This window comes from Ovis aries, chromosome 1, assembly GCF_016772045.2.
Source record: "Ovis aries strain OAR_USU_Benz2616 breed Rambouillet chromosome 1, ARS-UI_Ramb_v3.0, whole genome shotgun sequence".
Classification (NCBI taxonomy): domain Eukaryota; kingdom Metazoa; phylum Chordata; class Mammalia; order Artiodactyla; family Bovidae; genus Ovis; species Ovis aries.
Genome location: NC_056054.1, coordinates 94946841 through 94965577, shown reverse-complemented (window position 1 = coordinate 94965577; position 18737 = coordinate 94946841). Strand labels below are relative to the sequence as shown.

Here is an 18737-nt window from a genome sequence, read left to right as displayed (position 1 = left end):
CCTATTCTACTCAAACTCTTCCAGAAAATTGCAGAGGAAGGTAAGCTTCCAAACTCATTCTATGAGGCCACCATTACCCTAATACCAAAACATGACAAAGATGCCACACACAAAAAGAAAACTACAGGCCAATATTACTGATGAACATAGATGCAAAAATCCTCAACAAAATTCTAGCAATCAGAATCCAACAACACATTAAAAAGATCATACACCATGACCAAGTGGGCTTTATCCCAGGGATGCAAGGATTCTTCAGTATCTGCAAATCAATCAATGTAATTCACCACATTAACAAATTGAAAAATAAAAGCCACGATTATCTCAATAGATGCAGAGAAAGCCTTTGACAAAATTCAACATCCATTTATGGTAAAAAAAAAAAAAAAAACAAACCCTCCAGAAAGCAGGAATAGAAGGAACATACCTCAACATAATAAAAGCTATATATGACAAACCCACAGCAAACATTATCCTCAATGGTGAAAAATTGAAAGCATTTCCCCTAAAGTCAGGAACAAGACAAGCATGCCCACTCTCCCCACTACTATTCAACATAGTTTTGGCCACAGCAATCAGAGCAGAAAAAGAAATAAAAGGAATCCAAATCGGAAAAGAAGTAAAACTCTCACTGTTTGCAGATGACATGATCCTCTACATAGAAAACCCTAAAGACTCCACCAGAAAATTACTTGAGCTAATCAATGAATATAGCAAAGTTGCAGGATATAAAATCAACACACAGAAATCCCTTGCATTCCTATACACTAATGATGAGAAAATAGAGAAATTAAGGAATCAATTCCATTCACCATTGCAATGAAAAGAAGAAAACACTTAGGAATATATCTACCTAAAGAAACAAAAGACCTATATATAGAAAACTATAAAACACTGGTGAAAGAAATCAAAGAGGACACAAATAGGTGGAGAAATATACCATGTTCATGGATCAGAAGAATCAATATAGTGAAAGTGAGTATGCTACCCAAAGCAATCTACAGATTCAATGCAATCCCAATCAAGCTACCAATGGTATTTTTCACAGAGCTAGAACAAATAATTTCACAATTTGTACAGAAATACAAAAAAACCTTGAATAGGCAAAGCAATCTTGAGGAAGAAGAATGGAACTGGAGGAATGAACCTGCTTGACTTCAGGCTCTACTACAAAGCCACACTCATCAAGACAGTATAGTATGGTACTGGCACAAAGACAGAAATACAGATCAATGGAACAAAATAGAAAGCCCAGAGATAAATCCACGAATCTATGGACACCTTATCTTTGACAAAGGAGGCAAGAATATACAATGGAGAAAAGAGAATCTCTTTAACTAGTAGTGCTGGGAAAACTGGTCAACCACTGGTAAAAGAATGAAACTAGAACACTTTCTAACACCATACACAAAAATAAACTCAAAATGGATTAAAGATCTAAACATAAGACCAGAAACTATAAAACTCCTAGAGGAGAACATAGGCAAAACACTCTCCAACATAAACCACAGCAGGATCCTCTATGACCCACCTCCAAGAATATTGGAAATAAAAGCAAAAATAAACAAATGGGACCTAATTAAAATTAAACGCTTCTGCACAACAAACGAAACTATAAACAAGGTGAAAAGACAGCCTTCAGAAAGGGAGAAAATAACAGCAAACGAAGCAACTGACAAAGAATTAATCTGAAAAATATACAAGCAACTTATGCAGCTCAATTCCATAAAAATAAATGACCCAATCAAAAAATGGGCTAAAGAACTAAACAGACATTTTTCCAAAGAAGACATACGGATGGCTAACAAACACATGAAAAGATGCTCAACATCACTTATTATCAGTGAAATGCAAATCAAAACCACAATGAGGTACCATTTCACGCCAGTCAGAATGGCTGTGATCCAAAAGTCTACAAGCAATAAATGCTGGAGAGGGTGTGGAGAAAAGGGAACCCTCTTACACTGTTGATGGGAATGCAAACTAGTACCGCCACTATGGAGAACAGTGTGGAGATTCCTTAAAAAACTGGAAAGAGAACTACCATATGACCCAGCAATCCCACTGCTGGGCATACACACTGAGGAAACCAGAATTGAAAGAGACACATGTACCCCAGTGTTCATTGCAGCATTGTTTATAATAGCCAGGACATGGAAGCAACCTAGATGTCCAGCAGCAGGTGAACGGATGAGAAAGCTGTGGTACGTATACACAAAGGAGTATTACTCAGCCATTAAAAAGAATACATTTGAATCAGTTCTAATGAGGTGGATGAAACTGGAGCCAAGTACGGAGTGAAGTAAGCCAGAGTGAAGTAAAACGGAGTGAAGTAAGCCAGAAAGAAAAACACCAATACAGTATAATAATGCATGTACATGGAATTTAGAAAAGAGGGTAATGATAACTCTGTATGCGGGACAGCAAAAGAGACACAGATGTGTAGAACAGTCTTTTGGACTCTGTGGGAGAGGGTTCAGTTCAGTTTAGTTCAGTCGCTCAGTCGTGTCCAACTCCTTGCGACCCCATGAATCAGAGCATGCCAGCATTGAAACTTGTATATTATCATATGTGAAACGAATCACCAGTCCAGGTTCAATGCATAATACAGGGTGCTCGGGGCTGGTGCACTGGTTTGACCCGGAGGGAGGGGATGGGGAGGGAAGTGGGAGGGGGGTTCAGGATGGGGAACACATGTACACCCATGGTGGATTCATGTCAAGGTATGGCAAAACCAGTACAATATTGTAAAGTAAAAATAAATAAAGTTAAATAAGCAAATGGCAAAGTAATTCTCTTATATCCTTGCCACAAAAAGATAACTGCTGTTAACTTTCAGGTTTTTTTTTCCTCTGTGTTTCAACAAAATGTTCTACCATACAGTTTTAAAACTGATTGGTTCACATATATTAATATATTTGTGTGTCATTAATAACAAAACTGCACGGAACACTTCATGAAATGATACATGATGAAACTGAAAAACCACTTTGGGGATCATCCAATGCCTTAATTTTACCTCCTTTTGGTTTCATTTCCTTACATATAAAACAAGGAAGTTTTAGAACTAGTTTTCTTGGTTCTTTGCTGCCCTGAACTTTATTAAATTTTTTCTACTTCTTTTGGAATTATTACTCCAATCTGTTGCTAACATAATTTAAAAATAGCAACTAACATTGCAAACTTATTTCAGCCTGGATACATGGATTTTTCATATTTAATTCTCCTAAAAAATCTGTATTATCTTCCTTTTATAATAAAAAATAAAGATTTTCTTAGAGTTAAGAAATTCTCTTGAGGGAAGGAGAGAATGGGAAATTATTGCTCAATGGTTACAGAGATTGGAGTGATGAAAAAATGTTGTTGATCGATACTGGTGATGGTTGAATAACACTGTCAATGTAATTATTAACACTACTGGGTTATATACAAATATGGCTAAAGTGGCAAACTTGATACTTAATTACAAAAAAACTTTTAAGACATTTGTTAAGTCAGCCAATAGGACTCTTTTTTTTTTTTTTAACAGCCTTAATGAGGTACAATTGGCATAACATGCTGTGAATTGAAGCTATATATGGTATGATATACACATACACTGTGTAATGATTACAATAGTAACATATTCATCACCTCACATACATTTTTTGGTGTCAGATGGTGTTAAACCTTCTAGTAACTTTCAAGTATGTTTCCATGTTGTTAACAACTTTCCATGTTGTTAACTATAGCCATCATGCTATACATTACATCCTTTCAACTTACCTTACAAATGGAAGTTTGTACCATTTGACCAACATCTCCCCACCCCTCAGACTCTGGCAATCACCAATGTACTGTTTCTATGAATCCATACTCTTTAACATGAATGCTATTTGCATGGTGACAGTGTTTCGTAACCCAATGAACTAATGGTGAAAATCTGATACCTGACAGAGGCTCAGATTTTATGAAATAGTCACTCAAGCTTCCGAAAAGGTTAAGTCCACAATTAATTTTAATACATCTAATACTTCAAATTTCCTAAATTTTTGATCATTAAAAGCCACTGTGGCAGGAAGAAGACAACTTCAGGGATGTAAACTGGTTATTTTGGCTTTATACTACCCTATTTGATGATTCAGGGATACAGTTTTAAATATCCTTGGACTGCAAGGAGACCCAACCAGTCCATTCTAAAGGAGATCGGCCCTGGGATTTCTTTGGAAGGATGCTGAAGCTGAAACTCCAGTACTTTGGCCACCTCATGCGAAGAGTTGACTTATTGGAAAAGACTCTGATGCTGGGAGGGATTGGGGGCGGGAGGAGAAGGGGACAACAGAGGATGAGATGGCTGGATGGCATCACTGACTCGATGGATGTGAGTCCAAGTGAACCCTGGGAGTTGGTGATGGCCAGGGAGGCCTGGCGTGCTGCGATTCATGGGGTTGCAAAGAGTCGGACATGACTGAGCGACTGAACTGAACTTTACAGTATTGATAGCTTAAACCACTATCTGTATTATAGCTAATTCTATTCCTCAAGTCCCATAGGCCTGTTTTTGCTCAAGAATCACTTAAGAGTCAGATAACAGAAAGTGATCCAGTGATTATATAATTTTTAAGCTTGATAGTCTCAGAGGTTGGAGCAGACTAGATAAAACAGTCACACAGGCCTATAGTTTGTTTTCTTAAAATTAGATGGCATGAAAATTTCATCTGGCAAGCACTCATCTTTCTGTAACATTGTAGAATATTAAGATTAGCTGAACCAAAGCAAATAACTCTCCGAATGTTCCCAGTCTCCCAACTGAAAGTCCCAAGTTGTTCTAGAAACAGGAAGACTGAACTGTGCTGTCATCAGTGGGTACAAATAAAGGATAAACAGACTTTTCACTTAAAGAACATCTTTATTTAATCTTTAATATACAATATTACCTTTAATTTATAAAAATTACGTATGGAGGACATAACTGGAAATCAGTTCAGGAGTGGCCGGTGGGTACCGATTTAGGAGGTTATACTTGCCCCACTTATTAGTTTAGGGAAAAATTATACCAGTGAATTTGAGACCAATAAGATTGAGAAATGCCATTTCAACTTCTGAATCCAGTATTAAAACTGGGGATGCTTTACTCAACTTATCCAACAAAAACTAATTTCTAAATTTTCTAAAAAATAACTTTTCCCAAAGGTGAGCTTATCTCCATGGATTTTTCTGATATATAATTTGCAGTAGAAGTCTGTAGCTTTCAAACAGCTGTAACACATTTTTAATTATTTAAAATCTTCTGTATATTAACATGTACGTATGTGGGTGTACATGTCTGTGTACTCACACTTACATTCACACTGATTCACACTGAGCCAAAGCCATCTGTATTGTATGCTGGACCTAGAAAGGTAAGTCATTTATGGTGTGTGTCCCCCCTGTCATTCTGAGTACAGGCTTCCCCTCTTCTAGGATTTCCAAATATAGTGAAATATTTGGTAAACTTCTTTGTGAAAAAAGCTATCCTCAGGAAGCTCGGTGCACTGCAATGTACATACGTACTAGCAATGTGGTATCATGTAATTTCATGAGTTCTGCTGGGCTCAAAGGTTAAAGTGGATTAGTTGTTAAGCAGTTAAAAGGCTGAGGATGCTTTCATTTAAATATAATGCACACTGACATTCTGAAATAATTTTGACTTGAAAAGGATTGAGCAAGTGCAAGAAGAGAAAGGAACTCTTCTTTTGGACACATCTTTTTCTCTGCATTTCTCAGATTAAGGCTGTTGCAGAGGCAACAAGGGCAACAGTACCTTTCTGCAGTCTAAAAAGGAATAGTAGTCGCCACATGGCAACTGAGCCATATAACCCATTTTCTGTTGCTTAAAATTTTTTCAGGAGATTGACTTCTGTAGCACAAAGGTCAGAAATATAATTTCACATTCTTGTCATAGGGGGCCTAAGAGTATTCAAGCAGAGGAATTTTTACAGCTCCATCCATCCAGAGTCCTGGTCCAAAGGTCAATGAGCAGGCAGAACCTGGGAGCAAATATACTAATTTTGATACCACAGAGATCCTTCCTTTTACATGGAGACTCTGGAATTGTGGCATTAAATGACAAGAAAGGATAAGGGCTGACAGCATACCCCACAAACAAACAAAATGCCTCTTTCAAGATAGTTGTACCATACTGAAACCTGAATAGCCTCCAGAGTATAGCTATTTTCAAGACAACAAATATATAGCTTTAGTTACACAAATACATATGATCGTACATACATGACTATTTTTTTGCTTTAAAAATGAATTACGTATTCAAAACACAGATAAAAGATGCATATCAAAGATTATAGGGTCTTACACAAATTAAAATTGGGATCAGGGTTAACAACTATGATCCATGGGCCAAATCTAGTCCTCCATGTTCCAGAAAATAAAGTTTTATTGGAAAACAGCCACCGACACTCCTTCCTTTACATGTTGTCTATACTTGCTTTGATGGCTCAAAAGCAGAACTGAGTAGTAGAGATAGAGACTGTATGGCTCACAAAGCCTGAAATATTCACCGTCTGACTCTGTGGAGGAAAGCTTGCTAATCCATAGATCATAGAGAACATGACCTGAATGAGTTGAAGGAACAGAAAATCATCTTCATCAATGTTCTAGAACCAAGCACATTAAAATATCTCCAGATCATATTTGGTTACTCAAATACTCTGCTTAAAATCTGTGCAGCCAAAAGTAGTTAACAACAGTGTTCGTTAATTAACAGAGACAATACTAAAAATCTTTCTGTGTATCATTGTATTTATGTATATATCTACATAAAGAGTGGATTAAGATATGAACTAGCCAATCTGAGTGTAAGGAAACCTAAAGAAAAATAAGAACTCAAAATACCATTACTAGGAACTGTTATTAGGAACTTAGAAATATTTCAGTATATTCTTCTTTTATATTTAACAGCATGAGACCATTGCTAGGAACCACAGCAGAGCATAAACAATTTACAACTAACTGCAAATTTTACCCATTTAATTATGTGACAAAATTTTTTGAATATAAAATAACCAGCATTTCTATAAAACATTAACTTTTAATTATGTAATTAAAGTGATAATAGCAAAATAAGAATGTTTTTATTTCTAAAGTATATATTTTAGTCAAAGTTGCATCAGAAATCAAGTATTTCTTTTGACATTTTTCAAGAGACTTTAGTTATTAACTACAATTATAGCTGTTAGTAGTATATAGTAACACATTGTTTAAAATATATTATAAACCATTTCTTTTCTTCTTTAATTTAAAGGAAATATAAAATTAAGGATTTTGTAACATGAATCATACTGTAAAACACTTAAAATGGTATGAACAACTCATACAGAAAATGCCACTGGAATCACAAAGTGTCCTAACACTTGAAAGTGCCGAGCACAGTGCTTGGCACACGTTAGGTATGCTGTGCTTATTCACTCACTCACTCACTCACTCATTCATACGGAATCTACGCCTAAGGAGAAACTCCAAGGGCAAGCACAGCAAATTTTACCAACAAACTTGAAGTTTTGACAAAGACTTTGGCAATGGAGAATGGGAGAGGAGACGTTAATGATCAAAATTTCAAACTGCTTGGTTAAAATCTACCAACTGAAGCCCTGGGTTGTCCTAGAGAACATCACAGAGAATCAGGGTCAATATTCCACAACAGAAAAATATTCCTTCGATACCCAGGATTTGCTTTTACACATAAACATCTGCTCAAAGACAAGAATAAGTTGGTGTCAGACATAAGACAGCACATCTCTGCAACCCACCAGAAAGTACCCCTGACTGGGTACCTATTTTTTTGCACTGAGACTTCTTTTTGGTTGGGACCACATTGTCTTGGTTTTAACAACTTAATACTGGTTTGAACCAAAAACGTGATTCTAAAATTCTAAAAGAAAGAAAAATAAATATAGAAGGTAGAGAGGTGTTCAACATCTATTTTTTTCTCTTGTATACCAAATGATTTATCTAATCTGCACATTTGTGCCAAAGGCACAAAGTAATATGTCTGCTTTTGAGGAGGCACCTGGAACGGAGCATTTCTAGGCTCTTTGCAGAAGGTCTTAAAAATGTAACGAATGTTTAACCTGAGTCATAAGGTCTACAAAATGCAAAGGACTGTAAAGGACAGAAAAAAGTAAAGAATAAGCTCAGAAACTAGCAGAATATGGGAATGATATAGGATAAGGATTGATCTTGGAGAAAAGAAAATTTTAAATCCTTAACAAAAATGAAACACAAAACTGGCAACTCGTAGCTGACTTAAATGTAATTGCCTTTGGTATTCAGAGAAGAAAAAAAAGAAAAAGGAAGCACTGTCATAAGCTCTAGTCTTCTCACCATCACAAGGAAGATAAGGAGATGATGAAGACTCTTTCTCTGTCCCTCTCAAGAGTTTTTGCTTCTACTAGAACTAGCCATGCTCATACACCTCTGTCTTTTCTTGAGCTCCAGAAAGACAAACAGAGCACTTGGTGTGGGGGTTTTGTCTTCTCATTCCTTGAGAAGTTCCTGGGGAACCAAGAAGGTTCCTTTACTCTGCATTCTTCTAAACGAAGTGAGGAAGTGTTCATTGCCATCTACAAAGCTGTTCTGGGTCTTTTGCCAAGTCAAGTTATTCATTTTTTTAAAGTGACTCATAAGTGGGCTTGTGCTATTTTTAGGAGCAAAGCTAATGTTTTTTGAGAACCAAACACTTTTCCTTTCTCTTCTAAAGTTAGTCATCTACCCTTTTCATTTAAAATTTTTAGTTTTTCAACTAGTAAAAGATATTATAATTTCAAAATATGTACTAAAATTTAAGTTTCCTAAAGATTTAAATAATGCAACTGGCTCTACATCCTTACTTTCTATGTAGAGTGAAAATCTTGAGGTGGTTATCATTTATGGATCATTTTCTGAACTATGTGAACTGTTTTGACTATTTGTGGTATAAGATGAACACCCTGAAAATATTTAATCATATTAATTTACTACATCTTTTTCCAATATAAATCTACCACATGCTAATTAAAAAAATAAAAAAACTATCAAAATAAGACAATAAACCTTCAGAACTCTAAAGTGGGCTTCCTACACATTGTTTTATGAAATCTTCAAATTCATAGTAAATATCAGACTAATACTACTACTCCCAACTATTACTGCGAATGGAGGCTATTTGTATTAAGTATAAGGAAGAAAAAGCATCTTGTACTGTGACATAAATTTAAGGGGCAGAAAATTTATAAGCCTTATTTATCTTTTAGTTCCTGATAAAATTTAAGTTATTCCCCCACAAATATAAAGAAATATTGCATAATCTATTGATGGTAAGAGAAAGCCCCTTAGATATATTTCAAATTTAGTGTAATATAATTAAATTATACCACATTTTAATTACTAAATATTACTTTGAAACTACTCTAATTCTTTGGATTTATATAAATATCCTTGGGGAAAAAATGTTGAATTTATTTTTTACATAAAATGTTCATGAAAAGCTCACTCATCTGATGGGATAATAAAGGATCCCCTATCCCAAAAACAGTTAAGGAAATTTCACTACACTTTGTTTTTGATTTAATAAATTGTTAAAGTAATCTGGTTCATCAAGGTAAATTCAGAGCTGCATAACAGTGCAGTGAATTTTGCTAAGCCACACAAAGAGCTGAAAATTGAGGGAGTCTATTAAGGTCAAAGTGAACAAAATTTACTTGGTAGATTTGCTGGTTTGAAAAAATAATCTCCTACCAACAAAACCAAAGCTTTCTCTTAGAACAGGTTTCAAGGCAACAAACTGCAGCATTGTCCCCACTTTTTGTCATGCTACCAACACGAGACTGAACAACATGCACGGAATTCCAAACCCAGGCTCGTAAGTAGTGGCGATGATAAATAGTAGTTTCAGTGATTCCATATGGAGACAAAGACTTGAAGAGTATTCTTTGTGAATCATGTCCCCAGAGAAATCAAATTTAACCAAGAAATTTCAATGGACTAGACTGCGATTTGAAATGGCTGCCAGTCTGCATCTAATGGGAACTTGAACCTTCAGAGAGGAATAGGTATTCTGTTTCTTTTTCCAGTCTTCTGTGGTCTATGCAGTTACATTGTTCTTTTGCTCTTGTTTATTTTAATCCATTCCATTATTAAAAATGGAGGGGAAAAGAGGACAAACAATGTGTAAATATTGTGACTTGAGAGCTGCTCCACTTTGGGAGGAAACAAATGTGTAACTGGTTCCAAAGGCCATCTCCAACTCCTGCAAGGTGCTCCACATTCTTTGCTTATTCTTAGGAAGTATAGCCTCCAGATTTCAGGACTCTAGAAACAACAGCAACAGGCATAATTTTTCAAGTGACCATCTCATTAAGAATCAAAGCACATCAGGTCTCTGTCCTACATACACCAGAGTATGTTTTGGTCAGGTATAAAATGGAATCATTTCAAAGTTGAAATATCTACAAGTTGAAAAGTCTTGCAAGGAATAGTCATGTTTCACCCTGCCATGTTGACTTAAGAGGTCCAGGTTTCCAAAAGGCCCCTCTCCAGACTAATTTCTGTAGTGGTCCATGTAAACAAAACACAGGTGAGAATGGTCTTTCTGGAGCTGCATTCATCGAACAGCAGGATTTCTTGAAAGTGTGGTGTTGGCTAAATGCAACACGGGCAGAGGGTGAGCCTCTGTATTAAATACCCAGTGGTCTAAAGGTAAAAGGTCATCACCGGAGAACAGCAGATACAAATACCTGAAAATTTAAAGGAAAAAAAATGAGTTTCAACTAGAATTCAACAAGATCAGGTGATCTCAGTTATAATGGGAGAGTATACCAGTAACCTATTTTGAGCAACTTTGATGAAAAACGGGCTTCCCTAGTGGCTCAGACGGTAAAGCCCCCTGGAAAAGGAAATGGCAGCCCACTCCAGTATTCTTGCCTGGAAAATCCCATGGACCACGGAGCCTGGTAGGTTACCATTCATGGCATCGCAAAGAGTCAGACACGACTGAGCGACTTCACTTTCACTTTCACGAAAAACACACCAGAAAATGAACCTCAGTCATTCAAATGATTAAAAACAGAAAAGCAATGTATTCCAGAAAAATGCCTAATAAAATTCAGTAAGATGAACAAGTAGACTCTGAAAGAAGGCAGTTAAAAAGCAAATTCCACATACCTGCCTGAAGCACATAAAACAATAACGCTGTAAAATGGCATAAAACAAACCAAATCCATGGTTTTTTAGAGACATCCTTTTAAAATTCAGATGTACTATCAATCATATGTTTTGGCAACTTACAGAGATCACAATATAACTTCAAATTACTGTGTGTGTGTGTGTGTGTTAGTCGCTCAGTCTTGTCTGACTCTTTGGGACCTCATGGACTGCAGCCTGACAGACTCCTTTGTCCATGGGATTTCCTAGGCAAGGATATTGGAGTGGGTTGCCACTCCTTTCTCCAAGGTATCTTCCCAACCCAGGGATCAAACCCAGATTAATAAACACTAAAGAAAGTAAGTGAAGCATATTATTTGGACATAGCAATGACTTTATATACTCCTAATACATTAGTTTTTATAGTTCTTAGAGCAGATATTACAAACTATTCAAAAAAATTTCTAGAAACATCATGGATTTACAGGAGGGTTAATCATTTATTAGTCTCTCTTAATAGGTAATAGCATTGTTTATATGAAGACATATATATTTACACCTCTCCATGAACACTGCAGGGCACAGGGGTAACTTAGAAATTTGAAACAGTTTACACAACAATTCTTACCGTTATAGGTAAAAATATCATATGTATATCACATTATATATTATAATTGGGCAAATTCCAATATGAATTCTATTAGGGGGTTACCAAAGTGAGCATAAAACAACTATACAGAGTTGGCAATCTGGGTTATAACTCTTGATCTTAGCAGTAAGTAGCTGGGCTTTACTCAAGGCTTTGGTGAAGAATTCCTTTACAGTATTTTAGCTAAACTTTCTTTATTTTAAAAATAGGCATATTAACATCTTTTCATTTTACTGTTACAGTTCTTGATGAGAGAGTAAAACCATACAGCACTGAGGTAAATGGAGGCTGCTTACCAACTGTATAACTGGTAAAGCTGGAAAGGAGAGTAACAGGGCCTCTAGTTTCACTCTTTGATCCCACACCTTGAGATCTGCTTGACTGACTTACTCACCAGGTAACAGGCAGAGAAGCTGGAACTGAAAAAGGCTTGGATGGACACAGCAAGAGACCCTGCTGGGTCTGCTTACTGTATGGAGATGAGAAGCACAAGCTCTCTGTGTTCTGGGTGCAAACATGTCTAGGAAAGCTATGTTCTGTGCAGTTTCATGTCTTTTGGCTAAATGTGGGCTAATGTAGCAGGCTCCCTCTAATTGTAACACTTCTTGGGAGAGGAGTAGGTTTAAGGAATAGAGAGAAAATGCAGTTTCTTGTAAAATTATTTCTTTACATTGGAAAGTGCTATAGAAGTACCTTATGTAAATACACAAAAAGCTTTAGATAACAGAAAGTGGTATTTTATTTTTAAACAATCATGAAACAATCTTAATAAAACTGTAGTGGGTTGAGTAGCCCCCTTATTCCTCAACTTATGTCCATCTGGTGCCTCAGAATGTCACTTTATTTGGAAATAGGGTCTCTGGTATATAATTAGTCAAGGATCTGAAGAGGAACCCATCCTTGATTTAGTGTGGGCCCTAAAACCAATTGCTTCTATCTGTACAAGAGAAAGGGGAGCGAGTGGTCTGGACCCAGAGACATGAAAATCATGTGAAGGCAGAGGCAAAGAGTCAAGTTAAGCTCCCACCATCCAAGGAACACCTTCAGAGGAAAATTATTTCAGACTTCTGACCTGCAGAGCTGTGAGAGAAAAACTTCTGTAATTCCACCAAGTTTGTGGTGATTTGTTACTGCAGCTCTAGGAAATTAATACAACTTTCATGCCAAGCCTCCAGAGGATTCCTCTGGACCTTAACCTCTGGGTTTGAACGAACTAACTGGACAATCAAATAGGCCCTAGACAGCAGGAGGTAGACTATAGATACATATTTAAAAATTTATAGCAAAATAAATGTTTGAAATTAAAGTAAAATAGCTAAACAACTCATGTCAAGGCCATGGTACATTATTACTGACAGAGATTTTTAACTTGGATTTTAAATATAGAACAACCGGAGAGTGTGATCTTTGCTATGAAAGTTGAGAAAAATCTAATTCAAATAAGCTGTCAGACTACTAGATCCTCTAATAAGGATTTTTTTATGACTACAGTTCAAAGTTGGAGATAACAGATGACAAACGGCATTGCCAAAGGCCTATAAGTATATTAAAAGGCTGCTATTAAGTACCTCGGTTTTACTGGATGTCTTGCTTGCTTTTTAGAACTATTTTAAAATGCTGTTCACGTATGTCTCTTTTATCTATAAAGACAAGACATTCAAAGGAGGTGATGGTACCAGAAGTAATCTCAACTAAGTGTCGGTAGCATTCACCAAATAGGAAAGTTTTACAGTCAAACAGGAAAGAATAGTCAACCAAATCTGAGAAGAAACATTTAAGTGTCTATGGAGAAATGCTAAGGCTAAAAAAGAGCCAACTACCAAGCTACTGTGTTCTTTACTTAATTCTTTATGTCTATCAAATGAGCGTAGCTGACTTATTTACTCTTTTCCACAACTACCAGGGGCAGTGTTCAGGGTACTGTGGATAGATGCTACAACCCTAAATGCTTGCATTAAGGACTACAACTAACTCACAAGAAAACCTCAGACTGTTTGAAAAATAATTTACTGAAATCTTCCATTTCATTTATACTCCTAATGTTTAAATAATGTCTTAGGATGGATAAACTGAAGACATGCAGTGGAAATTATATTCTAAAACAGGATAAATTAAAACATACAATTATTAATATCTCCAAAAGATCTGTCCCTCTCTGCCTTTCTTAAATCTTAAAGTTGTTTCCTGGTGGGAAAGGGTGGGGAAGAAAAAAACATTGAAACAAACATGGCAGTATTGTGGATTCAAATCCATTTTTTTTTTTTTGAAAGATAAACTGGAAGGGGAACATTTGTGATATTGAGATACAAAGGGGCTGGGAAAAATTCATCTTCCTCTCCTTTAGGGGTCAAATAATTTAGGGTGACTTTCCTATACGTCAGAGAACACTGAAACTACATAAACAGTTGGGATTATTTTTTATAACAAAAAGCCCAGAGGTAGGTGGAAATCTTGGTTAAAGATTAATGAAAAAATATTAATTTTTTTCCGGGTGCCAAAAGGCCTTGTCTCTTTTTCCCTTTTCTTAGGTCACTGCCTTGAGAAAACTTCTAACTGTCCCTTTGATACATATGTAAATCTTTTTTTAAAGCTTCATAAACCTCTTGCCAGTGTTACAATCCAGGAATGTTTTTCTTAAAAGGCCTGGGAGCCATGCCTCTGAAATATAAACATCAAGGAAGACAGCACCCCAATCTCTCTGTCACTGTGAGGTTAGCTTAGGTAACTTCCTCTAACCTCTAATTAACCCCTTGTGATAAATATAGAAGTACTACTTTTCCTTTGGATAAAGAGAATTAACACACACGGCCTCCCCAGTTACTTTATGAATTCAGAATGAACTAAGTATAGCAAATGGTGCTGTCAAGAAAACTACCCGTTTCTCATTACACTGCCTTTGTACCTTTGTCAAAAATATGTCTTTCCACCACTTCCTAGATCCTGTTTCAAATATCTGTCCATCAATTATTACTTTTTCACCAATACACACTGGTCTAATAATGATAGCTTTATGGTAAGTCTTGAAATCAGGCAGTACTAGGCTTTCAACTTTGCTTTTTTTTGAAACTTGTTTTGGTTATTCTAAGTTCTTTGTATTTCCATATGAAATTTAGAAACAGTTTATTGATTTCTACCCAAAAGAATCTCCAGGAATTTTGATTGGGATTATGTACTACAGAATAATTGAGGGAGAGTTGACAATACTGAAGTCTCAGAACCATAAAGTGAATCTCTCCATTTATTTAGATCTTTAATTTCTCTTAGCAATGATTTTTAGTTTTCAGTGTACAGGTCTTTAATGTGTTTTGGCAAGATACCCCTAAAATTTCATATCATTTCATATGCTATTATAAGGGGAAATTTTTTCAGTTTCAATTTCTTGATTGCTCACTGCTAGTATATATAATTGATTTTAATATAGTAATCTTCTGTCCACAACCCTGCTAAATTAACTTACTAGTTCTAGTAACTTTTTGAGAAACTCCATAGGATTTTCAAAGATGACAATCGTCCTCTACAAAAAAAGTGTCTTTTCTTTTGTCTGGCTGCAGATAGAACCTCCATTACAATGCTAAATAGAAGTGAAGAGAACAGACATCCTTGTCTTGTTCCTAATCTTACGAAGATCTTAGTTCTTCAGTATGATGTAACTATACATTCTTCATACATGCCATTTATCAAGTTAAGAAAGTTCCTTTCTATTTTTTGTTTGCTAAGAATTTTATCAGGAATGGATACTGGATTTTGTCAAGTGATTTTTCTGTCTATTGAGGTAAGCATATAGTTTTTGTTTTACAGTTCATTGACTGATTTTCAAATGTTAAATCAAGCCTCCATACTTGGAATAAACCCACTTGGGCCATGATGTGTTAACTATCTAATATGTTGTTAGACTTGATTTGCTAAAATCTTGTTTAGCTATTTTATAGTTAACTAAGTTCATGAGGGATATCAGTCTTGCTTTCAACGAGGACTCTGTCATTGTTATATTTGTTCCTTTTTGCTAATTTGTCTTTTCCCTCTGGTTGCTTTTAAGATTTTTTTCTTTATCACTATTTTTGAGCAATGTGATTACAATGTGCCTTGGATTAAGCATTTTTTATGCTCCTTTTCCTTGAAGTTTAGTCTGCAAGTATAGTATTTGCAGCAAGTTTTGAAAAGATTTGGATCAGTTTTTCATCCATACCGCTGTCCTCTTTGCCAGAGACTCCACTTTCACATATTTTAAACCATGTGCAGTTGTTACACAGCTCACAATGTTCTTTTCATTTTTCTAAGATTCTTTCTTTTGTTGTTGTTCTTGTTTCATTTTGATTTCTATTCCTATGTTTTCAAATTCACTAACCTTTTTTTCCTGCAATGTCTAATGTGCTATTAATCCTATTTGGTATATTTATTTTTCAATCCAGACATTGTAGTTTTCATTTCTGGAAGTTTGATTTGGGTTTTAACATCTTCCACATCTATACTTAACGTTTTGAATACACAGAATACCGTTATAATAACTATTTTAATACTATCTGCTAATTCTTAACATGTCTATGAGTTCCAAGTTAATTTCAATTGATAACCTCCGTGTTTGTTCCTGGATAGTTTTCTATCACTATAAATCTTAAGTTTTGTTCAGGAATATCATTAAGTTACTTGGAAACAGTTTGATCCTTTCAGGTCTTGTTTTTATGATTTGTTATGTAGATTCAAAGCTGTAGATTATTCCCCTCTACTGAGGCACAAGCTGGATTTAGAAAAGGCAGAGGAACCAGAGATAAAATTGCCAACATACACAGGATCACAGAAAAAGCAAGGGAATTCCAAAAAAAATCTACTTCTGCTTCACTATGCTAAAGCCTTTGATTGGGTGGATCACAACAAACTGTGGAATATTCTTAATGAGATGAGAATACCAGACCATATTACCAGCCTCCTGAGAAACCTGTATGCAGGACAAGAACCAACACTTAGAACTGGACATGGAAAAACAGACTGCTTCAAAACTAGTAAAGGAGGACATCAAGGCTGTATACTATCACCCTGCTTATTTAACTTATATGCAGAGTACATCATGTGAAATGACGGGCTGAATGAATCACAAGCTGCAATCAAGATTGCCAGGAGAAGTATCAACAATCTCAGATATGCAGATGATACAACTTTAATGGCAGAAAGTGAAGAGGAACTAAGAGCCTCTTTATGAAAGTGAAAGAGGAGAGTGAAAAAGCTGGCTTAAAACTCAACATTCAAAAACTATGATCATGGCATCTGGTCCTATCACTTCATGGCAAACAGATGGGGAAAATGTGGAAAGTGTCAGATTTCATTTTCTCGGGCTTCAAAATTACTGCGGACGGTGACTGCAGGCATGAAATTAAAAGACACTTGCTCCTTGGAAGAGTAGCTACGAGAAACCTAGACAGTGTATTAAAAAGCAGAGACATCACTTTGCTGACAAAGGTCCATATAGTCAAATGTGGATTTTTGGTTTTTCCAGTAGTCACGTATGTATGGATGTGAGAGCTGGACCATAATATAGAAGGCTGAGGGCCGAAGAGTGAATGCTTTTGAACTATGGTGCTGGAGAAGACTCTTGAGAGTTCCTTGGACAGCAAGGAGATCCAACCAGTCAATCCTAAAGGAAATCAACCCTGAATATTGATGCTGAAGCTGAAGCTCCAATACTTTGGCCACCTCATGTGAAGAGATGACTCACTGGAAAAGACCCTGATGCTGGAAAGATTGAGGGCAAGAAGAGAAGGTGGTGACAGAGGATGAGATGGTTGGATGGCATCACTGACTCAATGGACACGAGCTTAAGCAAACTTCGGGAGATAGTGAAGGACAGGGAAGCCTGGCATGCTGCAGTTCATGCTCTTCATGATCACTGATTCTTCTCTAAAGACTTCATAACATGACCTTCTAGAATTTTGTGAAAATGGACATTAAGTTCATCTATCTCCATTTTTCTCAATCCAACTTTTCCCTTCTTTAAAATTATATATCTGTTCTGTTGTGCTTCTCTCCACCATTCCCGAAAGAACATTAATACTGATTACAAAATCATATTTGTAGTAGTACCCTGGTGTGTAATTTCTTTGGATAATTGCAATCATTTAAAATAACAAGTTACCTTTCTCCCTTTGGGCCTCTCTGTCATCTGTTTTCCTTTCATTACATTCCAGGGTAAGCTATAGGGAATGCAGTTAAAAGTACAGATGCTTTGGCTTTTTTTAAAAGTTCCCTTGGTAGCATGCCACTGATTCTCTAATTTTTCATTGGTGTAAAAACACACAACATAAAATTTACCATCTTAACCATTTTTAAGTTCAGTAGTATTATGTATATTCACATTATTGTGAAACAGAGCTCCAAAACTTTTTCATCTTGCGAAACTGAAACTCTATACCCTTTAAACAACAACTTCTCTTTTCCTCCTCCTCTCCATCTTCTACTTTCTTTTTCTATAAAACTTATTACGGATATTTCAAGTAAGTGGAATCATAACAGTATTTGTCTTTTTGTGACTGGTTTATTTCACTTTATATAATGTCCTCAGCATTCATCCATATTCTTGCCTCCCTAATTTTGATTCTAGAATCTTAGCTTCCATTACTTCTAGTGAATATTCTTTAGTCAGGCTAGTATTCTTCCTGTATTTTTAAAGAAAGGTAGCATTTATTTTCTCAAGCTAGATCCATGAAATGATGTTCTGCTTTACCTCACTTATTAATACCTTGTGCATTACTTACCATCATTTCAATCTTTTGTCATGACTACCCCAGCTCACACCAAAGTTCCTTTCTCTGAATTTCCAAAACATTTATATTCTCTTGAGCACTATACGTGCACATGCACACACACACATTTATACTTTTACTGAGTTCATCCATGACCAGAAGTAAGAGATTTCTTAACCAGATTGTAAGCTCATGGGTATCGT

General features: G+C 36.0%; 1 protein-coding gene across 2 annotated transcripts in view; it reads right to left on the bottom strand.

Annotated features, from left to right (window-relative positions):
- Positions 1-4868: 4868 nt before the first annotated feature.
- MAN1A2 (mannosidase alpha class 1A member 2) overlaps positions 4869-18737 on the bottom strand; it is a 157992-nt gene continuing 144123 nt past the window's right edge. For both annotated transcript variants that reach the window (XM_004002381.5, XM_042253114.1), the window contains one exon: positions 4869-10748. In XM_004002381.5, the coding sequence (XP_004002430.1) occupies positions 10616-10748 (133 nt within the window). In that variant the 3' untranslated portion in view covers positions 4869-10615. The remainder of the gene's footprint in view (positions 10749-18737) is intronic.